The sequence below is a fragment of the Oncorhynchus gorbuscha genome, linkage group LG17 (genome assembly GCF_021184085.1).
Source record: "Oncorhynchus gorbuscha isolate QuinsamMale2020 ecotype Even-year linkage group LG17, OgorEven_v1.0, whole genome shotgun sequence".
NCBI classification, from domain to species: Eukaryota; Metazoa; Chordata; class Actinopteri; order Salmoniformes; family Salmonidae; genus Oncorhynchus; species Oncorhynchus gorbuscha.
The window spans coordinates 24,603,500-24,629,579 of NC_060189.1; the positions used below are offsets into that span (position 1 = coordinate 24,603,500).

Below are 26,080 nucleotides of genomic sequence, written 5' to 3' on the forward strand. Positions count from 1 at the left end.
GTATCTGCAAGACCACAAGAATTGTCAAAGCAACTTAGAATGTGCTGAGAGATAGTTCTAGTGCAGGGTTCCCCATTAGGTGGGCAGCGGGCCAAATCCGGCCCACAGGTAAATGTATTGGTATTTCCTTTTTATCGCTTGTCCAAATGTGCGCCGCCTCATGGGTCTCACGGGCGTGGCTGGCTGCGATACAGCCTGGGATCAAACCCGTGCCTGTAGTGACGCGGAACATTTTGATATCACCTGTTTGACTTTGTCTTCTGTCATAATATGTTTGCACTGCACTATCCTAAGGTCCTGTTGAAAACAAATAATCACACACGCCCTTCACAACATCACCTACTAACTTGAACTTCAAGTAACGCTTACCATGAAGACAGCATTCTCAAGGTTATAAACTTATTGCTGTACAGTTCATTTACCTAAGTCATAGGAGCTCGAAGCCAGACGCTTCGAGTAGTAGAAGTCACCCGCCATCCCCCAGGCTAGAAGAACAAACCACACACAAACGTAACAGAAATCATTTGAACAATACTATAAAAATCATCAGCCTGACTTCAACTGGAGTTAGAGTCGTATCACTTGTTCATAGGGCCTCCTCCCGTTCTCCCTTTCCAAAAGTGAGAGGTTTTATTGAAACTCCTGTTATATGTTACATTTCCATAACGACCCTCAGATGAATCTGTTGTGAAGAAGATATCAAATGAAACAACCTGATTTACAAGTAGGAGCCGAGTCTCCAATATGTATAGTGTTTGCTTAACTAATATGGACCATGTACAGGAGGATTCTTTACCAAATGTAGCTTGCTGTCATCACATCATTCCTGTAATCCTACGTTCACTATATGTCATATGGCCACATATTTTCTCTGTTTATGTAACAATTATTATCTTAAATGTTTCAAATGTAAAAACCACAGAGCAGACAGGGTTAAAACACTGTATGTGTGATATGTTGAAACAGGAGATCAAAAACAAAGATTTGTCTGACTACTTTGAATGTAGGCTAAGCTGTAAGTATCACATCAGTTTGGGGCGGCAGGTAGCCTAGTGGTTAGAGCATTAGGCCAGTATCTGAAAGTTTTCTGGCTCGAATCCCTGAGCTGACAAGGTAAAAATCTGTCATTCTGCCCCTGAAGAAGGCAGTTAATCAACTGTTCCCTGGTAGGCCGTCATTGTAAATATGAATTTGTTCTTAACTGACTTGCCTAGTTAAATAAAGGTTTAAAAAATAAATAATAATTGTCAGTATTCATACACCTAGTAAATTATGTTACTTTGATTTCCCACAGACTTAAGTATGAAGTAAGTATGAAGTACTGGGCACATTAGAAGTGTCAGTTTGGCAGGTTCCTACAGGTTCTCCCACATCAGACCAGTGGACACATCTGCCCCAGCCTTATTAGCCTTTGCATTGCCATCCACCCAGTCGTGTTGTAATTCTCACTGCAAGCTAATGCTCCTTCTGCCTTGTACCTCTGCCCTTTGTAGTATTTAACAGCTAAGAGAGGAACAGAGGTACCTCCTTTGTGGGCGGTCTGTATCTGTGACAAGTTAACGTTTTGTTATTTACCTGTCTTCCTCTACCACATGACATGCACACGCCATGAGGGACAAAAGTCCAGTGCAAAGGAGAGATTACCCATAAGAATAGACAGGACAAACCCAATACCAGGAAGCAGCATGTTGTGGTTCAATACATAAGTACGCCTCTACTTCTCTAAAGTGAATGAACCATCCCTTAGAACGGAGGAAGAAAGTCTGTGGGTACTTGGTTTACTGAGAAGGTTTGTAACGACTCTTGTGGGTTGAAGAAGGAGACCAATGTGCAGCGTGGGAGGCGTTCATGATTATTAATAAAGCTAAACACCTCAACACAATAACAAAGTAGAAAAACGAAAGCGCACAGTTCTGTCAGGCAAACAAAACAGCTAAACAGAAAATAACTCCCCACAAAACCCAAATGGAAAATACCAAATTATATATGATCCCCAATCAGAGACAACGATAGACAGCTGCCTCTGATTGGGAACCACAAATGGCAAAAACAACAAAGAAATAGAAAACATAGAAACAGAAAACCTAGAATGCCCACCCTAATCACACCCTGACCTAACCAAAAACCGAGAAATAAAAGGCTCTCTAAGATCAGGGTGTGACACTGGAGGCTTTGGGCCATGGATCATCACTGGAGGCTTCGTACGTGGAGCCGGAACAGGTTTCACCGGACTGGGGAGACGCACTGGAGGCCAGGAGCGCTGAGCCGGCACCATCCATCCTGGCTGGATGCCCAATCTAGCCCAGCCAATGCGGGGAGCTGGAATATAGTGCACCGGGCTGTGACTGAGCACTGGACACATGGTGCGCATCACCGCATAACATGGTGCCCGACTGGTCACATGCTCCCCACGGTAATGCTCACATGCTCCCCAAATTTTTTGGGGGGGGAGCTGCCTCTCGGGCTTCCGTGCTAGCTGTGACCCCTTGTATAGTTGCTCCCTCCTTGCTGCCTCCATCTGCTCCCATGGGAGACGATCCCTCCCAGTCAGGATCTCCTCCCACGTCCAAGATCCTTTACTATTCAGAATGTCCTCCCACGTCCATTCCTCCTGACCACGCTACACAGTGGGAAATTACAATGGTATACTGCCCCTACAGTCTCTGCTATGTCCTATAGGGACACACTTTTTTCACTCCACCTCAATACAAAGTGATTTTCTTAGCAGGACAGGAGAGTATTTTTGCTAACCAGTGGAGGATCCTCAGAGGAGGAAGAGGAGGACCATCCTAATTAGTGAATTTCATAAAAATAAAAACAGTGAAACATTTTTAAAAGTTATCCTTTTTATATTAAACTATACTAAAAATAGTAATGTCACCAAATAATTTATTTTTAAAAAATGAAGTTAAGAACAGATTCTTATCTTACAATGACGGCCTACCCCAGCCAAACCTTCCCCTAACCTGGACAACGCTGGGCCAATTGTGAGCTGCCCTATGGGTCTCCCAATCATTGCCGGTGGATAAGAGCGTCTGCTAAATGACTTAAATGTAATGTAATGTGATAAAACCAGGGTCTGTAGTGATGCCTCTAACACTGAGATGCAGTACCTTAGACCGCTGAGCCACTCAGGAGAACTAAACACACTGTTTTGCAATGAAGGTCTACAGTAGCCTCAACAGCACTGTGTAGAGTAGCACCATGGTGTAGCCAGAGGACAACTAGTTTCTGTCCTCTGAGTACATTGACTTCAATACAAAACCTAGAAGGCTCTTAGTTCTCACTCCCTTCCATAGACTTACACAGTAAGTATGACAACATCTGGAGGACGTCCTCCAACCTATCAGAGCTCTTGCAGCATGAACTAACATGTTGTCCACCCAATCAAAAGATCTGAGAATTAATATAATACTGAAAGCATACGCTACAGATAGCTAGCACTGCAGTGTATAAAATGTAGTGAGTAGTTGACTCAAAGAGAAAGACAATAGTTTAACAGTTTAGAACAAATGAATTACTTTAAAATGTGTGGAGAAGCGAGAGAGAGCAAAATGTGTTTTTTTATATACTTAACTAGCTAATTACATTTCAGTAATTTAGCAGACAATCTTATCCAGAGCGACTGACAGGAGCAATTATGGTTAAGTACCTTGCTCAAGGGCACATTGATAGATGTTTTCCCCTTGTCAGCTCTGGGATTTGAACCAGCAATTTTTCAGTTACTGGCCCAACACTCTAACTGCTAGGCTACCTGCCACAAGAATGCAGTTAGCTAGTTTAGCCTAATCAAACACCCAGCTCAAACAGAGAGGGATGCTATGTTAGTTAGCTGGCGATGGCTATCCAACACTGTTCCAGTCAAGGTAAGCTTTTGATTTTATTCATTTATTCCCATTGGGGCCCGCCGGTGTAACTGCTTGCTGACTGTACACTGTACTGCATGAGTGTAGGTGGTTTACTAACTCGTTAGTTCTACTAGCTATGTTGACTATGACATTAGCTAATATGGTGACAATGATTTAGGCTGTGTGTAGCGGTTATGATATGAAGGTTTGGCTTGGAAAGGTTTTTTAAGCCTGGTCACAGAAAGATGACATGTTGTGCACTGAAGTCCACAAGCGAAGGAAAAAGGTGAGAGGAGGAGAGCACGTAGATGCGAGAAGGAATTATACGAGCAAAGTGATCATGCGGTTTGTATGTCGCTGCTATGAATGTGAACTGTGTTTGCATGTGATCAGTGGTGTATTCATTCTGTTGAAAAACGTATCTTAAACGGAAGCAAACAGGCATAAACATACCTGAATTTGTCTAATAGAAACTCTTGTTTGCAACTGTTGATCACTAGATACACCCTAGATCAGCTAGATACAGGCAAGAGTATGCAAGGCGATATTGAATGTGTCACTATCTGTCACCTTTTCTCTTTCGACCTGTGCACATATGTTGTTAACTGTCATTCGTAGGCTAGGTTGTAGCAACTTCATGATGGGTATAGGAAAATTTGAGTATCATGTTGTAGCTTAAAGCTATCGATGCTACATTGAGCTGGTGAATGGAATATGAATTATAGTCATCCAATAAGCTGTAATAGAAATAAGGCCATGCTCATATATTTTTTTAAATAATATTGTCCTCCCTCATCTTAAATGTCACCAACCACCACTGTTGCTAACCCTAACCCTAACCCTAACCCTTTTCCTAACCTTAACCTTTTAACCTGCTACATGAATTCTCCTAACCTGCTACATGAATTATCCGAACCTACTACGTGAATTCTCCTAACCTACTGCATAAATTCCTCTAACCTTCTGCGAAAAAGTCACCGGTATCAAAGTGCATGAAGAGTGTTTCCCAGGTCCCCAAGTCCTACACCCCTGCTGAATGCAAACATTTAGTGGACCAGGAATGAACGAAGCAAGCCCCACTAACAGCATCATCTTTATGTAAACTGAAACCAAAACTACAAATGCATTCCAAATAGGTCATTTAAAGATTGTTCGTAAAGTAATGCTACTATTCAGCTTAAGACAAATCGTTCCTTTCTGCCATTTGAAATAGGACTTATAGGTAATATAGGTCATATTTTGCAAAGTGTATTTTAAGTCTCTTTCGATATAATCTAGCCATTGACATATTTACGGTATTACATCAAATTAATATAAATATATGCCTATATTTCCATTTGAACAAAAAGTATTTATTACATAAAATATTTTTGTTGATTTCCATAAAAACAGTAGAGGGGCGGTCAAAGGCACTGCGCTGCAGCGCTTGAGGTGTCACTAGAGACTCGGGTACGATCCCGTGTCGTGACCGGGAGACCAATGAGGCGGTGCAAAATTTCCCCAGCGTCGTCCGGGTTAGGGGAAGGTTAGGCTGACCGGGATGTTCTTGTCCCATCTGTGGCGGGTTGGGCGCTTGCAAGCTGACTGCGGTCGCCAGTTGTACGGTGTTTCCTCCGACACGTTGGTGTGGCTGGCTTCTGTGCAATGTGTGAAGAAGCAGTGCAATTTGGCAGGGTAGTGTTTCCGAGGACGCATGGCTCTAGACCTTCGCCTCTCCCAAATCCATATGTGAGTTGCAGCGATGGGAAAAGACTAACTACCAATTGGATATCACAACAAATAAAAAAACACTTATATTATATAGGAGGACACACTTGTATTTTTATTTTATTGTTTACATTACATAAATACTTATTTAAAGAGCGATGATTTAGTATACCTTTATCAATGCATTAAGTGCGTGATTAAATGTAGCCTACTGTACAGATGCATACACCGTAATAGCAAAAGATCCCTGAGTTGTACCACGTAATTTTCCCCTTACTCGTCTTTATATTTTTCTATTTTTTATCTGTTTTTCTTTCATTTCCATAAATCGCTGTCGTGACAGAAATCTCACGAAACCTCGCCAATCGTGAAAGGTCCATCGAGTTATGTTAGAAACATAACAGAAATCCTTCTGAAAATGATTGTGCATCATTCAGCTATAGAGATGCTCAATGTTGTATATTTGACAGTTAGGCTATTGGTGATGACATATTTAAACATGCTGCAATTTTAGAAAAATTGTCATTTTCCTGTGGTGTGAGTTTCGTATTTGTATGTTGCAATATTCAAGTTAACATTAGGGTATAACCTTTAATTTCAGTTTCAGTCTGAATACATTTCAAATTTGAGAGTGGAGTTTTTTGTACGAAGTGTACATATTTACATTTACATTTAAGTCATTTAGCAGACGCTCTTATCCAGAGCGACATATTCAAAGAGATCATCCTTACAGAAAAGGCTACATCCCAATGAGTCTTTTTTGGATAGGTTTGAAGGGAGGGGGTTGGCGAGACGTAGAGTTGACTTTCCAGGATAAAAAACTTCTCATCCTGCTCAATGCACTACACACACACACACCTAAAAAAAATACTACAAAAATGTTAATCCGAGTTCAAAGCTTTACTGGCTAAGTAACTAAGCTCAAACAGCATGTTCAGGATTTCATTTTCATGAACTCAAACACTTAATCACAAAGGGCTACTTTAGTCAGAACAAAGTAGGCTAGTCAGAAGAAAAACATATTCCATAGAAAAGTTAGCTCTGAAATGAGGTAATCCAGCAAAAAGGCTGACTAAAACTGTGATTGCTTGGAAATTGGAAAGCTACTTTGTTGGAGCAGTGCTCCTCCTTGCCATGTGAAACCGCCAAAGAAAATCATCTCAATTCAGTTTTTAGGACATGCTTGTCACTATGCATGTAACTCACTATACGGCTGGATTAATTCATCTATAAAAGGACCAGCAATATCAAGCTCTAAACGAGAATACTATGCAGTGCATCTCATCAAATCGCATCTCTGAATATATTTTCATTTGGCTATATCAGTGGTGTGGAAATTGTGCATCCAACGGCTGATAAATGGAGGACAATCACTCAGACACGTGTCCTGGTTTGTTTATTAATGGTCAACCCCATGCTCAGAGGTAATTTGACCATCATTTTTTAAGAAATTGATTATTGGGGATTATAATAGACGTGCCTGAACATAAATTGATTATTAAGGATTACAATAAATCCCAACATTGTAAATTCCAACTGGCCTCCAATTCGTGGCTTGGCTTCAACATAGCTGGATACTGAATACAGGCCTATTGCAGTAGTATAATCATACACATTACCTATTGCATTTAGGGGTCGACTACCCAATCCCTAATTTGATTAATAATGGGACATTTTGAGGGAGAAAATAAGATAAATTTCGTCCAGTAAGAGAGGTTGTACATATTCAGTTTCAGATGCTGTACATACTCAGTTTCAGATGCTGTACATACTCAGTTTCAGATGCTGTACATACTCAGTTTCAGATGCTGTACATACTCAGTTTCAGATGCTGTACATACTCAGTTTCAGATGCTGTACATACTCAGTTTGTACATACTCAGTTTCAGATGCTGTACATACTCAGTTTCAGATGTTGACCACTGTGTCAGACATTTATTAAAAGAGGATGCATCCTCGCCAAAAAGGTGTCCATTGCAGAATTACAGTATCTCCATTTCTGAATGCATATGAATTGCTCTAGGCTTTATCCTAACTTCTTTAACCATTTTCAATGTATCATCAAAACAACTTCTGAATCTAAAATACCACAACGAGTAAGGATAATCTCTTGATAGCCATTGGTCATGCCATACTTTCGACCTATTTCATCTTAACTATCTAAGATCTCAAATCTATAAACGTCAGTTAAATAAACTGTCCAAGACCAACCTTTTTGAAAACATCACATATAGTAATCGGGTTACCCATGTGCGTAATGCGTAATGTCTCTCCAATTGTCGCAAACGACATTGCCGTTTATGGGCACTCTTTTTTTGGATCAACAAATCAATATTTGTTGCGAATTAAAATCAAAATAAATAATGAATCATAAATCACCACAGATTTCACTTAATAGGGTACCTTTGCGTGATGGCGAATAAACTGACCTGATTCCCAAATACGCCGATGGAACAGGCGGTGGACACCTCTTCCGGGCCAAACCAAACCGATGCTAGGCGGGAAGGCATCCCAAGAATGAATACCTGTGATAGGGAGCCTGCGAATTGTCCAAGCATGGTCACCCAAAATAGGTTTTGCTTGACGCTGGCCACCTTGATCCATGTCCCAAGGCAATTAATGGCGGTGGCCATCAGTGCTATGAGCCGCAGTCCTTTTTTGTCTAAAAGCCAGGAGACAGGCCATATAAAGGGAATATATGTCAACATATAGATCATTGACATCCAGTCGATGGCAAAAGAGTCCACATTGTAGAATTTCATAAAAATATTGTTAATTATTCCGTATTGGATCCATTGAAATGCGTTGCACAGGGAATAAGAGCTGAAAAGTAACACCATCACCCATCTCTTTTTGTATAAATGCGTAGTAGTTGTATTGTCCTTGTTCACATTCGGGATGCTCGTGCATTCGATTTGTTCCTCCAAGTCCACGGATTTGGAAGGGTTCGTTTTTCCCAGATCCAGACAAATTTGATCTTCTTTAATTTCTTCATCATCAAAGTCAGGGTTGTCGCCCATATTGAGACACTTTTTCTGTTACCTGCCCTTGGTACCTGTGCGCACTGTTAGTTTAGTCTTCGCAGAAACTGCAACTTAAACAAGTATGTATTATTCACAATTTGCATGCAGTGTAGGCTAACACGCAACAACTTAATTAAAACGTTTGGTGAAACATATCTTAGTCTAACTATTAAAACACAAATAGAAAACCAGTATATATATACATATATTTATATAATATCTTGTTAAATTGCTATCATTATTAAATAATGATATAAAACAAGTGATAAATAACTTGAAATAGGAAACCATACACAAAGCCTATGTTTCTCTTAACATAACAATGTCCCGAATATGTCCGTAATAGCACTCTTGCTCTGAGAGAAATTCCAATCCCTTTATTATAACACCACGTGGTGTCCAAACTCTAACTCCCCCTGATGTAAATTGAAACAATGATAAGGAAGACTTTGGCATGCGACGTGAATGACGGAACAATATGATTGCAGTAGCCTAAGCAAAGTAAGTACTATGTTAATGACCCTTCTTACAAGCATGTTTCTTGTTAAATGTGACAATGAATACAATGGATACGCAAACATTGTGCATACATATTGCAACAGTTGACACACAGTTTGGGGGGAGGTCTCTAAATAATGCTAATTTAACCATTCTCCTATTTGTTTAAAATGCAATTTGTACTGCTACATTGGTAAATATATTTAAACGAACACCCCCACCTCTGTGTCACCTCTGTGTTTAAACCCTCCAGAACTGTCATTAAGCACACCTGGTCCCTATTCCCACTGATTAGTAATTGTATAAATGTGCTCTTTGTTTATTATTGTTCTGTCGATTATTGTTCCAATGTCCGTTGGACGTGTGAGTACCTGTGCTATGTTGTTTTGGCTTTCGTGCCACGTATATTGTGCAGATGATTACGGTCTCGTCCCGTGTGATAATCTGATAATCATTGTGCGATTGTGTATATTAATTCGAGGTACTCCTCCGCTCTCTTGTTTGGGTTTCTACCCTGTGTTTTGTGTAGTACCCTTCCAGACTCATATTAAACATCTCCAATCCAATATTAAATCTAGAATCGGCTTCCTATTTCGCAACAAAGCCTTCTTCTGTCACGATTGCTTTCATAGACGGACCAAGGCCAGTGTGATTCGAGTTGCACATATTTTATTAGTGAAACTTAAACAAAACAATATCCCACAAATGCAGGTGGGAACAGGGACACCACAAGTATGATCCCCAACAAGAGACAACAAATATCAGCTGCCTCTAATTGGGAACCATACTAAGAGCACCAACATAGAAATGCATCGACTAGAACACCCCCTAGTCACGCCCTGACCTACAACACCATAGAGAACCAAGGGCTCTCTATGGTCAGGGAGTGACAATACCCCCCCCCCCTCCCCAAAGATGCGGACTCCGGCCACAAAGACAGAAACCAAAATGGGGGGTTAGGGGGGGTGACTAGTGTCGCTGGCGGCTACGGTGCGGGTCATAGCCCCAGCCCAGACCCCGGATCCGGCCATGGCGCCGGGCTGAACGCCGTGCTTTGACCGGGCATCGGCGCAGAGGAAGGCTCCAGCCATGGAGCAGTACTGGATGCCGTGCCTGGACTGGGCACCGGCGCAGAGGAAGGCTCCGGCCTTGGTGCGGAACTGGACGCCATGCCTGGATGGGAGCACCGGCGCAGAGGAAGACTCCTGCCGTGGAGCGGAACTGGACGCCGTGCCTGGATGGGAGCACCGGCGCAGAGGAAGGCTCCTGCCATGGAGTGGGATTGGACGCCGTGCCTGGACTGGGTACCGGCGCAGAGGAAGACTCCTGCCATGGAGCGGGACTGGACGCCGTGCCTGGACTGGGCACCAGCGCAGAGGAAGGCTCCTGCCATGGAGCGGGACTGGACGCCGTGCCTGGACTGGGCACCAGCACAGAGGAAGGCTCCTGCCATGGAGGGGGACTGGACGCCGTGCCTGGACTGGGTACCGGCGCAGAGGAAGACTCCTGCCATGGAGCGGGACTGGACGCCGTGCCTGGACTGGGCACCAGCGCAGAGGAAGGCTCCTGCCATGGAGCGGGACTGGACGTCGTGCCTGGACTGGGCACCAGCACAGAGGAAGGCTCCTGTGCCTGGACCGGGCACCCGCGCAGAGGAAGGCTCTTGCCATGGAGCGGGACTGGATGCCATGCCTGGACTGGGCACCGGCGCAGAGGAAGGCTCCTGCCATGGAGCAGGACTGGATGCCATGCCTGGACTAGGCACCGGCGCAGAGGAAGGATCCGGCCATGGAGCAGGACTGGACGCCGTGCCTGGACTGGGAACCGACGCAGAGGAAGGCTCCGGCCATGGAGGGGGACTGAACACCGTGCCTGGACTGGGCATCGGAGCAGGTTGCACTGGACTGATGACACACTCCTCAGGTCAGGTTCGTGGAGCCGGCACAGGTGGCACCGGATTGGTGACACGCTCTTCAGGGTGAGTCCGGGGAGCTGGCACAGGATATACTGGGCTGGGGAGGCGCACTGGAGGCCTGGTGCGTGGAGCCAGCACAGGTTGCGCCGGACTGATGGCACGCACTTCAGGGCGAGTGCGTGGAGCCGGCACAGGACGTACTGGGCTGGGGAGGCGCACTGGAGGCCAGATAGGAGGAGCCGGCACATTTTTCAACAGACTGCTGACATGCTCTTCAGGTCGAATGTTGTGCAGAACACACCTGACGAACATCTCTCTCCTCTCTCGCTCTCCCAACTTCTCCATTGCCTCCCTGACGGTCTCTGGCTCTTCAGGGTGTGTGCGGGGAGCTGGCACAGATGGCACTGGACTAATGACTCGCTCTTCAGGGCGAGTGCGAGGAACTGGCACAGGACGTACCAGGCTGAGAAGGCGCACTGGTGCGTGAAGCCGGCGCCAATGGCACCGAACTGGTGTCACGCTCTTCAGCACGCATGCGCTGCAGCATACTCCTCGCTACGTCCTCTCTCTGGTATCTTTCATTGAATTCCTCCACCGACTCCCAAACTGGCCCTGGCACTACCTGCTGCTCAGTCGACCACCCCATGTGCCCCCTCCCCCCAAATCTTGGGGTTTCTGAGGCCGCGCACAGTATATAGACTTTCTTTTTTTCCATTGTGTTATTGACTGTACGCTTGTTTATTCCATGTAAATCTGTGTTGTTGTTTGTGTCACACTGCTTTGCTTTATCTTGGCCAGGTCGCAGTTGTAAATGAGAACTTGTTCTCAACTAGCCTACCAGGTTAAATAAAGGTGAAATAAATCAAATAAAAAAATGTGTTTGTTTGGTCTTCCTCCCGGTGCCTTTATACAGCATGCTGTAATTTGGGGGGGGGGGTATATTGTGGTTTCTATCAGTGTAATTGTCTGCATAATTTCCAATCCTCCATATATTGTTTTTGTAAATATGCAGTGCATTCGGAAAGTATTCAGACCACTTTACTTTTTCCACATTACAGTGTTATTCTGAACTGGAATTAATTGTTTTTTCCTCCTCACACAATACCTCATAATGACAAAGTGAAAACAGGTTTTTAGCAATGTTTGCAAATTTGTTAAAAACAGAAATACCTTATTTACATAAGTATTCAGACCCTTTGCTATGAGACTCGGAATTGAGCTCAGGTGCATTCTGTTTCCATTGACCATCCTTGAGATGTTTCTAAAACTTAATTGGAGTCTACCTGTGGTAAATTCAATTGTAGGATATTATTTGGAAAGGGACACACCCGTCTATATAAGGTCCCACAGTTGACAGTGCACATCAGACCAAAAACCAAGCCATGAGGTCGAAGGAATTGTCCATAGAGCTCCGCGACAGGATTGTGTCGAGAAACAGATCTGGGGAAGGGTACCAAAACATTTCTGCAGCATTGAAGGTGCCTAAGAACACAGTGGCCTCCTTCATTCTTAAATGTAATGAAAGAAGTTTAGAACCACCAAGGCTCTTGCTGGCCTCCTTGCCAAACTGAGCATTAGAGGGAGAGGGGCCTTGGTCAGGGAGGTGATCAAGAACTCGATTGTCACTCTGACGAAGCTCCAGAGTTCCTCTGTAGAGATGGGAGAACATTCCAGAAGGACACCAATCAGGCCTTTATGGTAGAGTGGCCAGGCGGAAGCCACTCCTCAGTAAAAGGCACATGACAGCCCACTTGGAGTTTGCCAAAAAGGCACTTAAAGACTCTGACCATGAGAAACAAGATTCTCTAGTCTGATGAAACAAAGATTGAACTCTTTGGCCTGAGTGCCAAGCATCACATCTGGAGGAAACCTGGCACCATCCCTATGGTGCAGCATCATGCTGTGGGGATGTTTGTCAGCAGCAGAGACTGGGAGACTAGTCAGGATTGAGGAAAAGGTGAACAGAGCAAAGTACAGAGAGAGTCTTGATGATAACCTGCTCAGGACCTCAGACTGGGGCGAAGGTTCACCTTCCTACAGGACAACAACCCTAAGCACACAGTCAAGACAACGCAGGAGTGGCTTCGGGACAAGTCTTTGAATGTCTTTGAGTGGGCCAGCCAGAGTCCGGAATTGAACACGAACGAACATGTCTGGAGAGACCTGAAAATAGTTGTGTAGTGATGCTCCCCATCCAACCTGACAGCGCTTGAGAGGATCTGCAGAGAAGAATGGGAGAAACTCCACAAATACAGGTGTGTCAACCTTGTAGGGTCATACCCAGGAAGACTCAAGGCTGTAATCTCTGCCAAAGGTATTTCAACAAAGTACTGAGTAAAGGGTCTGAATACTTATGTAAATGTCATTTCTGTTTTTATTCTCCTCTAACCCTACCACCCCTCCCCAAATTGGAGTAAACTCATGGACAACAATACTTTGGCTTCTACTTACAGTTTATTTATATACAATGCATACATTTCATGGACGGTATATTTGACATGAGTTATCTTGCGTTTGTTTTAAGTCCAAGCCTTCAGCTACTGTCAACCCCTCCCATCTATCTCTGAAGACCATTCAGTTTCTAGCTGCCATATATTTGACATGAGTTATCTTGTGTTTGTTTGAAGTCCAAGCCTTCAGCTACTGTCAACCCCTCCCATCTATCTCTGAAGACCATTCAGTTTCTAGCTGCCATATATTTTTCTATTGTGCTGTGATGTTTTATAACATTTCTTAACCTTTCTATTCTCATAGTTTCTACAGATTGTAAATTAAAGATGAACACCTTTGCTAATAGTTGTATTATAGTATTGACCGATTGACTATGACTTTTCAAATCACCAAACAATTTTTTGCATATGGCTACATTTGTCATCCCGGGACAGTCTCGTATTTCAGCCCCTTTTCAAGTGTACCACATTTTCTTTCTACAAAATAATAATTTTGTCAGCAAGACGCATCAATTAATTCAGGCAACTTGGTGTTTTGTAAATGTCTCTTTGCATTCATCAAATGGCGCGAGTGCACAGTGCAATATTTGGATGCTGGAATTATTTTAGAGTGGACAAACATGCACAGGTAGCTTACTTTTTTAATTGATTTGTTTGACAATAAGATGAAAACATAATCACTGGTTGTGTTCATGCCAAATTAAAAGGTAATAAAACATTTTTTAACGTTATCACGTTTTTACAATTAGGCCCGTTAAAAAATGCACGAAATTAAAGAAAGACACGGTATAATTCACGACTCTGGCACAATGTTTGTGTATTAATTAAATGGTGTGATGCCATTTCGCACTGTTGGTTAGTGGGCAATGACATTCCTTTTTTCTTTGGGACTGTTAATCCCTTTGTAAATTAATTCTGTTGATCGGAATTATGAGTGCTGCATGTGCTGGCCTAATCTGAACTTTTTTGTAAATTGTAGTATTTTCTTTTAAAATAGACATATACAGTTGAAGTCAGAGGTTTACATACACTTATGTCGGAGTCACTAAAACTCGTTGTTCAACCACTCCACAAATGTCTTGTTATTAAAAAACTATAGTTTTGGCAAGTCGGTTTGGACATCTACTTTGTCCATGACCACAAGTAATTTTTCCAACAATTGTTTACAGACAGATTTTTCACTTATAATTCACTGTGTCACAATTCCAGTGGTTCAGAAGTTTACATACACTAAGTTTACTGTGCATTTAAACAGCTTGGAAAATTCCAGAAAATGATGTAATGGCTTTAGAAGCTTCTGATGGGCTAATTGACATCATTTGAGTCAATTGGAGGTGTACCTGTGAATGTATTTTAAGGCCTACCTTCAAACTCAGTGCCTCTTTGCTTGACATCATGGAAAAATCAAATGAAATCAGCCAAGACCTCAGAAAAAAATGTGTAGACCTCCACAATTCTGGTTCATCCTTGGGAGCCTGAAGGTACCACGTTCATCGGTACAAACAATAGTACGCAAGTATAAACACCATGGGACCACGCAGCCATCATACCGCTCAGGAAGGAGACTCGTTCTGTCTCCTAGAGATGAACGTACTGTGGTGCAAAAAGTGCAAATAAATCCCAGAACAGCAAAGGACCTTGTGAAGATGCTGGAGGAAACAGATGCAAAAGTATCTATATCCACAGTAAAATTAGTCCTATATCGACATAACCTGAAAGGCCGCTGAGCAAGGAAGAAGCCACTGCTCCAAAACCACCATAAAAAAGCCAGACTACGGTTTGCAACTGCACATGGGGCCAAAGATCATACTTTTTGAAGAAATGTCCTTCGGTCTGATGAAACAAAAATAGAACTGTTTGGCCATAATGTCCATCGTTATGTTTGGAGGAAAAGGGGTGAGGCTTGCAAGCCGAAGAACACCATCCCAACCGTGAAGCACGAGGATGTCAGCATCATGTTGTGGGGTGCTTTGCTGCAGGAGGGGCTGGTGCACTTCCCAAAATAGATTGCATCATGAGGATGGAAAATTATGTGAATATATTGAAGCAACATCTCAAGACATCAGTTAGGAAGTTAAAGCTTGGTCGCAAATGGGTCTTCTAAATGAACAATGACCCCAAGCATACTTCCAAAGTTGTGGCAAAATGACTTAAGGACAACAAAGTCAAGGTATTGGAGAGGCCATCACAAAGCCCTGACCTCAATCCTATAGAACATTTGTGGGCAGAACTGAAAAAGAGTGTGAACAAGGAGGCATACAACCCTGACTCCGTTACACCAGCTCTGTCAGGAGGAATGGGCCAAAATTCACCCAACTTATTGTGGGAAGCTTGTGGAAGGCTACCCAAAATGTTTGACCCAAGTTAATGCTACCAAATACTAATTGTGTATGTAAACTTCTGACCCACTGGGAATGTGATGAATGAAATAGAAGCTGAAATAACTCATTCTCTCTACTATTATTCTGACAATAAAGTGGTGATCCTAACTGACCTAAAACAGGTAATTTACCAGGATTAAATGTCAGGAATTGTGAGAAACTGAGTTTAACTGTGTTTGGCTGAGGTGTAAGTAAACTTCCAACTTCAACTGTACATACCCAGTAATAATAAAATCATCATCACTGTTTTCTGTGGGCATTATCAAGACCAGCCTTTAAATGTTATCTACATGGTAAGGAAGGGTTTATAACTTCTACTGTCTGAGATGGTGCATGTCATATTAAATATGTGACATCATGTTTAATCTAGATTAGATCTAAAATAGGATAGAAATATAGGAGTACCTTGAATAACTAGTCCAATATGTTGGTATGTGAAATGCAAGTTTTGGATTGGAATAGTTCAAGAGGTAGTAATGCTGTGGCGCACCACACATTCAGGTCAGGTGGACCATTGAATGCCAAGACACGTGCACCTGTATGACTATCTGCCACCAGATGAGCTACACAAAATGGACCCTGTTAATAAATGCATGAAAAAGAGTCAAGTGATCAAATCAAGCAGCTGATTTAAATGACCTCATAGACAAATCCTCAGATGTATTTAAATGAGCTTATAGTAATGTTGTCATGTCAGGGTATGATATCGCTTCCAACTAGGATTTTTGTTATGCCATTATTAATATCACAGATCAAATAGTATGATGAATAAGGACATTACAATTTGAAATGCTGTTCACAGTTCTAAATCACAACAAAAGCCAAGGAGAAAAGAAACTGTATTTATTTGTAATATAAATACAAAATGTATCACGTTGTGATAGCTTATACCACTGAACAAAAATATAAACTCAACATGTAACATGTTGGTCTTATGTTTCATGAGCTGAAATCAAATATTCCAGAAATGTTCCATAAGCACAAAAATATAATTTCTCAAAAATGTTGTGCACAAATTTGTTTACAACCCTGATTAAACAACATTACACAGGTGCCCCTTGGGACAATAAAAGTCCACACTAAAATGTGCTGTTTTGTCACACAACACAATGTCACCAATGTCTCAAGTTTTGAAGGAGCATGCAATTGGCATGCTGACTGCAGGAATGTCCACCAAAGTCCACCAAAGTTGCTGCCAGAGAATTGAATGTTAATTTCTCTACCATAAGCCGCCTCCAACGTAGTAGAATTTGGCAGTACGTCCAACCGGCCTCACAACCACAGACCACGTGTATGGCATTGTGTGGGCGAGCGGTTTGCTGATGTCAACGTTGTGAACAGAGTGCCCTATGGTGGCGGTGGGGTAAAGGTATGGGCAGGCAGGCATAAGCTATGGCCAACGAACACGACTTTATCAATGGCAATTTGAATTCACAGAAATAGTGTGACGAGATCCTGAGGCCCAATTTTTTTTTTAAGGTATCCGTGACCATCTGTATTCCCACTCATGTGAAATCCATAGATTAGGACCTAAATCATGTATTTCAATTGACTGATTTCCTCATCTGAGCTGTATTAATATTTGAAAATGTTGCATGTTGCGTTTATATTTTTGTTCAGTATGTCAAATGATACATATAATGTACAGCGCATATACAAATCAGAACCATATTTGAAAGTAACAATAACAGACCAACTACAATGTAAACAGTCAATATATACTGTAGGTTATGTGCATATATGACGCCTGCGCCAAAAAAAAAGAAAGCGGTTCAACCGGTCTGCCATCGAAGGCATAATACAAAAAAAAATCATATAAAAAAAAACATCCGTGTACATAACCAGTACACATATGTATAAACAAAAAATACAGCTCTGACTGTGCCTAGGGGCCTGAGAGATCTGCCATGTTGCCTTGGAACGGTGGAGTATTGCTCACCAAGCTGCATTTAGCCATTTATTCAATTCCATTTGTTTATAGTGATAGTGGCTGGGACTATGGGGCCCTTAACAACAATAACAAAACAAAAAATCTAAACAATGCAATAACTGCCAGCACAAAGTCCAATCACATTGGGTCACCTTTGTGTTTAAAGGCTCTCTGGCTCCAGGCAGGAGTGCTTAGCTGGTTCTCCTCTAAGCCAAGAACCCAGAGGTATTGAAGTGCTGCTAGCTGACCGGAGTGGAGCTTCACTGTAAACTGTAACTGTGACACTGCTGCTCTGAGTCCTGTGACATCACTTCCCCTCCAGGTGCTCCAGCAAGGGGTTGACTTCGCTTTCAGGGGTCTTGACGCTGTCTGTTCTTACGATGCACGTTGGGCGGTGGTGATTCAACATGATGATCAGCTGCTGCCGCTCATGCTTCAGCTCCTCGATCTGGGCTTTGAGGTCAGAGTTCATCACCTCTAGTCTCTCTGATTCCTGAGACATAGTGTGCATGAGGAAGGAAGGAAGGAAGGATAAGATCATTACCTATTCTTAGAAGAATGGAGATCTATACATTTCATTAAAGAAAAACCTCCCTCTCACCCTTTGTAGATAGTCTGTCCTCTCCTTCTTTTTGTTTCTACAGCGTGCTGCTGCAACTTTGTTTTTCTCTCTCCTTCGTTTCCTCCTGTCCTCTTCCTCATCTCTCTACAATGAGGGGAAATGCAAACATGCTTTAAAATAGAACTTAAGGTGGAAAATGGACCCAGCAATTATGTTTCAAGTGTGGGAAACCATCGAAAAGTAGATTGTTTGTTTTAATGATAATTCTGTCCACTAGGTGATGCCCTTGGTCAACATTAAGTAGATACTGAAGTCCCTCTGTACTCTGGGAAATAACATTGCCTATGTTTTCTACAAATTTCTGTGATGGTAAGAAAAGTCAAAACATCAAAAGAGTGAGCCGTAAACAGTAAAATTACCTGAAAGATGTCTGAATTTGAACTTCTCACAACATTTTCAAGAACTAAAACAACTTTCATTCTCACTTCTGTTTTGATGTTTAGGGGCCTCTTCCCTAGCTTGCCCAGGAAGTGCAGAGGAGAGAGCATGGACCCCAGTTCCCGGAGGTCGGCGAATTTGAGCTGGTCAGTCAGCGTGGTGGAGGGGATCCCTGCCAGGGGACCCAGGCTGGGCAGGGAGCCCGCTGTCACCAGGGGATCTGGGATTGGTCCCGGCATCATGTTAGACCCGGCTGTGACCACAGCTTATAGGGAAAGGGACAAATGTATAGGAAAATACATTGAGAAGAAAATAAACAACACATGGTTTGAGATGTACGATTCACCACCTCTGAATATTTCACAGGGATACTTGCCTGACGACTCAACCTGAATTTAATTCCGCTGCTCTACTGATCGCTACATACATTCAGTCTGAAACTGCCATCCTACAAGTTGTTTGTGTGACTTGAAAATGAGGGGCGTTGTACAAAATAAAATGATCAGCGATTGGATCGTCTCTAACAAATCTAACCAGAGTATCAAAGTTGATAACGTCATCATGAAGACCAGCTCTGGCCCAATCCATTGGTTTCTGGGACCAATCATAATGGTCAGAATGTGTTCACATTCTAGGAATCGTCAAAGAGGGAGGCAAATGCAGATTCATCGTGGAGAATAAACTTCCGTTGGCTTCAGGCAATAGCTATACCAGAGTTAAAGATCTGAATACATTTTACCCCAAGCATTCACATCTCAAACCTGCTTGTGGTTTTGGTATAGAAGACAGATCATTAATTGCTCTAAATCCATTTAAGTCTGCTAAAGGGCTTGAAGGAGGCATTTCCCAGGGTGCACCTGGTCTCCCTGGCAGCCCTCTCTAATGAATTGTTGGCCTGTTACAGAGCCAGAGGCCGAGGCTGTCTCCCATTAGGACATTTTATTATTTCATCTCTTTTTTCTGGAATGTATGTATACTCCCATTTACATAGGTCTTGGCAAGGATCTATGTTTTTCTTTTTCATTCCCGAGGAGGCCAAGAGGGAAGCACATAGCCCAGCACAAAAGTAGACTCAGACACATTCCCCTTTATCCCAAGGAGACTGCAGCCAGCCCTTGCCAAGAAACACCCGTTGCCCATGTTTCCTCCATATGAGTTATTTTCTCCATATCAGGGAAGTGGAATGTGGCAATGGGTGCTCAGGACAATGTAGCCAACCCTGGTCCCCTGATAAAGGTTCTTCGCCAAACCCTTCTTCTATTTGGTCTGACTAAATGGACACTATACAATATCTACATCAACACTACATTGAGTCTTCCCTGTAAATCTGTTTTGTTTATAACTGTAGTAATATACGTTATGCAAAGACATCTGCCTTTATTCCCAGGTGAGTAGCAAGTAATTCATTTGGCAGGATGACAGATACGTTATATTACACTGTAGCTCACCTAACAGAGTCTCAAAAGTCTGTTTAAACAGAAGCATTGTACATTTCTACATATATAACTGTTTGAGAACTCCTTTCTTGATTCTACTCATTTTTGCCTCACTCATTTATAAGCTTACATCAGCTAAATATTCAATGCAGAGGTTGGCATGAAAATCAGCGAGCGCTAAAATCAAAGAGAAGGTGCCTGGAGAGAGGTAGCCAGGGACAACAGCTTGCTACATCAACTCTCCCAAGAATATCCGAGCCAAAGAACGCTACAGACAAGGCGGCTGTCTAATTTCATTTGCCCACACTCATTCACATTTCCCACCACATTATAGATGGAATTGGATTCAGAGGCACGTGTGAAAATAAATACTCACTCACAACCCCACCAGGTTACCACTGGGATACAATATTAATAAAGAATCATAATAGTTTGCCCATTTGCGCTGAATACACAGTATTCTCCAAAATCTCAAAAAATAAATGACTTATGGGCCCAGCAGGATAGGCAGAGTGAATGATGAGGAAAAATAAACAGAACAGAAACAATGTTCCCTTTGTTTGAAAGCTAGCAAAAGTGTAATACAGATACCAACTACACACCAGGATATATTGATACAGGATCACCTACACTGATCTCTGACCTTACCCCCAGAAAATGTAAATACTGAAGGTTTCCTTCAATGTCTATACAGTCAGGACCTATCCTCTCTAGTTGTACAATGTTGAGTTCCAACAAATGGGACCCAAGCAAAGTAGGCCAATAATCTTATTCTGGGCACGGTACCAAGACAAGTGATTTGAGGTTTTTGCATGTTTCCATGCAAATGTGTAGCCTGTTTCACTCCACTATACTCCACCCCTATCCACTGTACCTGACCCCTTCCTCAACCACCTCCTAACTGCCCCAATGTGCAGCATTAAATCTACCAACAGCTGCCATTTGGCCTCTTTCTGCAGCTAATTATGTTCAACAAAGTCACTCCTAAATCATTACTACTGCACAGATACAACCCAATTTGGCTTTATAGATGAAAATCTGGTCCTCTCAGTTTACATAACATAATAAATATTGGTATGTCTCAGCAAAACCGCTGCTTTACCTTATGTGCAAAACGTGATTTCATGTTTGCTGTGTAGTGCACATTTGGATTGTACTGGACTGAAACCCTTTTTAAAATCTATAAACACAAGCAAATATCCATAATTTTGTCTCTGCGTAAAATGAGTTACAGTTCGAAAGTTCCTCAAAACAAAAGTACTAGGCACAAAATTATGAAAGTAGCATGTGGAACTCCTCTGGTATCATAAGACAACAGTGTTGTTATGACTTTAGTTTTGAAGCTACATGATGACAAAGACCTTTGTGGTGGCTTTAGTAGGGTAACCTCCCCATAAAGATAAATAATCCACTCACATTTAAGGTGAGTGTGTTGCTTGAAGATTTTATTTCACTTAGCCCTGCATGTTTGTAAGCTTGGAGACTTAGATTTTCACTGTACCCTGCAATCATATCTGCAACCCCTGTACATGTGACTATTAAACTCTCTGAATCTGAAAAAACAAATATATAAGAATGTGCTTTGTGTAAAAAATGTCAAATGAACAATATGCAAATATCTTCAGAGCACAGTATACAGTGCCTTCCGAAAGTACTCACACCCCTTGACTTTTTCTACATTTTGTTGTGTTGAAGGCTGAATTTAATATATATTAAATTGAGATTTTGTGTCACTGATCTATGCACAATACCTCATAATGTCAAAGTGTAATTATGTTTTCAGAAATGTTTACAAATTAATAAAAAATTTAAAGCAGAAATGTCCTCAGTCAATAAGCATTCAACCATTTTGTTATGGCAAGCCTAAATAATTTGCAATAATAGTGTTTAACATGATTTCTAAATGACTATCTCATCTCTGTATCCCACACATACAATTATCTGTAAGGTCCCTCAGTTGAGCAGTGAATTTCAAGCACAAATTCGACCACTAAGACTAGGTATGTTTTCCAATGTTCGCAAAGAAGGGAACCTATTGGGGAATGGGGAAAAAAGCAGGCATTGAATATACACTACAATTCAAAAGTTTGGGGTCACTTAGACATTTCCTTGATTTACATGAAAACATACATGAAATTAGTTGCAAAATTAGTAGGAAATAGAGTCAAGACATTGACAAGGTTATAAATAATGATTTTTAATTGAAATAATAATTGTGTCCTTCAAACTTTGCTTTCGTCAAAGAATCCTCCATTTGCAGCAATTACAGCCGTACAGACCTTTGACATTCTAGTTGTCAATTTGTTGAGGTAATCTGAAGAGATTTCACCCCATGCTTCTTGAAGCCTCTCCCACAAGTTGGATTGGCTTGATGGGCACTTCTCACGTACCATACGGTCAAGCTGCTCCCACAACATCTCAATAGGGTTGAGATCTGGTGGCTGTGCTGTTTTTTCTGCGTCTCACAAATGTTCTTTTTTGTGATCCGCACACCTCACCCAACTTAGTTGCGTCTGTCTATAACACTTTTTTCCAATCTTCCTCTGTCCAGTGTCTGTTCTTTTGCCCATCTTAATCTTTTCTTTTTTATTGGCCAGTCTGAGATATGGCTTTTTCTTTGCAACTCTGCCTAGAAGGCCAGCATCCCGGAGTCGCCTCTTCACTGTTGATGTTGAGACTGGTGTTTTGCGGGTACTATTTAATGAAGCTGCCAGTTGAGGACTTGTGAGGCATCTATTTCTCAAACTAGACACTCCAATGTACTTGTCCTCTTGCTCAGTTGTGCACCGGGGCCTCCCACTCCTCTTTATATTCTGGTTAGAGCCAGTTTGCGCTGTTCTGTGAAGGGAGTAGTATACAGCGTTGTACGAGATCTTCAGTTTCTGGGCAATTTCTCACATGGAATAGCCTTCATTTCTCAGAACATGAATAGATTGACGAGTTTCAGAAGAAAGTTATTTGTTTCTGGCCATTTTGAGCCTGTAATCGAACCCACAAATGATGATGCTCCAGATACTTAACTAGTCTAAAGAAGGCCAGTTTTATTGATTCTTTAATCAGGACCAAAGTTTTCATCTGTGTTAACATACTTGCAAAGGGGTTTTCTAATGATCAATTAGCCTTTTAAAATGATAAACTTGGATTAGCTAACACAACATGCCATTGGAACACAGGAGTGATGGTTGCTAATAATGTACGCCTATGTAGATATTCCATTTAAAAAATCAGCCGTTTCCAGCTACGATAGTAATTTACAACATTAACAATGTCTACACTGTATTTCTGATCAATTTGATGTTATTTTAATTGACTTTTTTTGTTGCTTTCTTTAAAAAACAAGGACATTTGTAAGTGACCCCAAACTTTTGAACGGTAGTGTAACTTTGGGCCTGGTAAAGTTATTAATTACACTTTGGATGGTGTATCAATACACTGAGTAACTACAAAGATACAGGCGTCCTTCCTAATTGAGTTGCCGGAGAGGAAGGAAACCTTGGATTTCACCATGAGGCCAATGGTGATTTTAAAACAGTTACAGAGTTTAATGGCTGTGATAGGAGAAACCTGAGGATGGATCAACAACATTGTAGTTACTCCACAATACTAACCTAAATAAGTGAAAAGAAGGAAGCCTGTACAGAATAAAGATATTCCAAAACATGCATCCTGTTTGCAATAAGTCACAAAAAGTAAAACTGCAAAAAGAAATGGCAAAGAAATGAACTTTTTGTCCTGAATACAAAACGTAATGTAAATATTGTACAATCCAGGTGTGCAAAGCTCTTAGAGACTTACCACCAAAATACTGCCAAAGGTGAGTCTAGCATGTATTGACTCAGGGGTGTGAATACTTAAGTAAATTAGATATTTCTGAATTTAATTTTCAATTAATGTGCAAACATTAAAAAAAAACATATATTCAGAAACCTAAAAGTCACTAAATTGTTGCTAAATTAAACTGTTTATTAGAAGCCATTTTTTTGGACTAGGCTACGTGATAAAACGAAGTAAGAAAAATATTTAGTGTAACATAGGCAGGCCTTCAGTGTGAAATCAAATGTAAGTAACATTGTAATACTACGTTGATACATTGTCAAAATTCCATCACGTTATTGTAACACTCTTGAAAGCCCGTAGTTACAAAGAAACAAGAAAAGCAAACCTCGGTTAATAATGATACACTTCTGAGTCACCATGACTCATTTTTAAAGCGGAAGTTATTCTTCAGTAAGGCATGCATGTTACGTAACTGACTTTTGCAGTGATGAAACGAAGACACTCGAGCAAATACATCTAAGACAAATGCTAGATCAATGTTATCCTACATGTTATGAAGGATGTTCTTAATAAGTCATATTCGTTCAGGACCAATAAAGTTGTAGAGAACGACTTGTTTATTGGGTTGAATAAACGTGTAGGACTGCAACCTTGCATGCGTGCATCCTAAACAAAAGAAAAGCATTGAGTGTAAAAGTTATGTCTCACGAATAACGTGTATAATATACATACATTTTTACAGTGCAGTGCTGCCCAAACCAAAGAGAACGAAAGAACGGGATTGCACAAATGCAAGGATTGTGCACAATGATCCACTGAAAAGTTAATGGGCTGCTCTGCTCACACTGGCAACTCATCCAGCGTGGAGCCCCAGTGTAATCAATGTTTCTCGACTACGAAGCTGTCTATTACCTGACTTTGATTCCGAGTGCAACAGTTGTCCTTTCTTCTGGTCAGCTGAAGGTCGACAGTAGATTTTAAAAAGTGGAAATCGTTGCATCGGCCCGTTTAAATAGTTAGCTCTATCTGGGAGGATTTGGGAATGCGGAAATTATCAGTTATGCCAACTAGACGTTAAAGTGGGGGGAAGAAGTGGGGAAATCCTATCCGCTCCTCCCCTAGAAACCAGAAAACAAACCACCCAACTGACCCAGTGCAGAGCAGAGCATGATAGACCATGTTGTCAGCCCACACACCTCAATTGGGATTCGCTCTTAATACCTGACCATATTGCCTTTAATAAACACCATTCTTGTTTAATTCTCTCACACTCTCACTTTCTATTCCACACACAGAAAAAGGACACACAGAGAGGAGAGAGAGACTTTTATCTACTTTTCTACAATAATTAACAAGAGGACCTACTAACAAGAGGAACATCCAAATCAAATTCAATGCGAGTTGTTTCCATAGTGAAAAAAATATAAACGCAACTTGCAACAATTTCAGTTACAGTTCATAGAATGAAATCAGTCAATTGAAATAAATAATTTAGGCCCTAATCTATGGATTTCACATGACTGGGCAGGGGCTCAGCCATGGGTGGGCCTGGGAGGGCAACCAATCAGAATGAGTTTTTTCCCCACAAAAGGGCTTTCATTACAGACAGAAGTACTCCTCCGTATTGGTCTCATACAATCCAGCAGGTGAAGAAGCCAGATGTGGATGACCTGGGCTAGCGTGGTTACATGTGGTCTGCGGTTGTGAGGCTGGTTGGACGTACTGCCAAATTCTCTCAAACGATGTTGGAGGCAGCTTATGGTAGAGAAATTAACATTCAATTATCTGGCAACAGCTCTTGTGGACATTCCTGCATGCTCCCTCAAAACGTGAGACATCAGTGGCATTGTGTTGTTTGACAAAACTGCTAATTTATGAGTGGCATTTTATTGTGCCCAGCACAAGGTGCATCTGTGTCATGATCTTGCTGTTTAATCAGCTTCTTGATATGCCACACCTGCCAGGTGGATGGAATATCTTGGCAAATGAGAAATGCTTACTAACAGGGATGTAAACTAATTTGTGCACAACATTTTAGAAAAAAAGCATTTTGTGCGAATGGAAAATATCTGGGATATTTTATTTCAGCTCATGAAACAGGGGACCAACACTTTA

At 41.7% G+C, this 26,080-nt stretch overlaps 2 protein-coding genes and 1 long non-coding RNA gene across 6 annotated transcripts in view; 1 reads left to right on the forward strand and 2 right to left on the reverse strand.

Moving 5' to 3' along the window:
- The window catches only part of flvcr2a (FLVCR heme transporter 2a), a 31,168-nt gene extending 22,225 nt beyond the window's left edge, over nucleotides 1-8,943 (reverse strand). For all 4 annotated transcript variants that reach the window (XM_046308245.1, XM_046308243.1, XM_046308242.1 and 1 more), the window contains exon 1: nucleotides 7,985-8,943. In XM_046308245.1, coding sequence (XP_046164201.1) covers nucleotides 7,985-8,575 — 591 coding nt within the window. In that variant the 5' untranslated portion in view covers nucleotides 8,576-8,943. The remainder of the gene's footprint in view (nucleotides 1-7,984) is intronic.
- A 55-nt stretch (nucleotides 8,944-8,998) lies between these two features.
- Nucleotides 8,999-19,681, forward strand: LOC124001473. The gene is made up of 4 exons (XR_006832786.1): nucleotides 8,999-9,079; nucleotides 18,075-18,212; nucleotides 18,592-18,683; nucleotides 18,818-19,681. It is a non-coding gene; the product is annotated as an uncharacterized LOC124001473 (long non-coding RNA).
- Nucleotides 17,181-25,067, reverse strand: LOC124001472 (jun dimerization protein 2-like). Its single transcript, XM_046308246.1, has 4 exons — nucleotides 24,878-25,067; nucleotides 18,800-19,017; nucleotides 18,354-18,458; nucleotides 17,181-18,245 (listed from the first exon to the last, which is right to left on the reverse strand). Exons 1-4 carry the CDS (start codon nucleotides 24,963-24,965, stop codon nucleotides 18,060-18,062), a joined length of 597 nt encoding a protein of 198 aa, XP_046164202.1. The 5' UTR covers nucleotides 24,966-25,067; the 3' UTR covers nucleotides 17,181-18,059.
- Nucleotides 25,068-26,080: the final 1,013 nt, after the last annotated feature.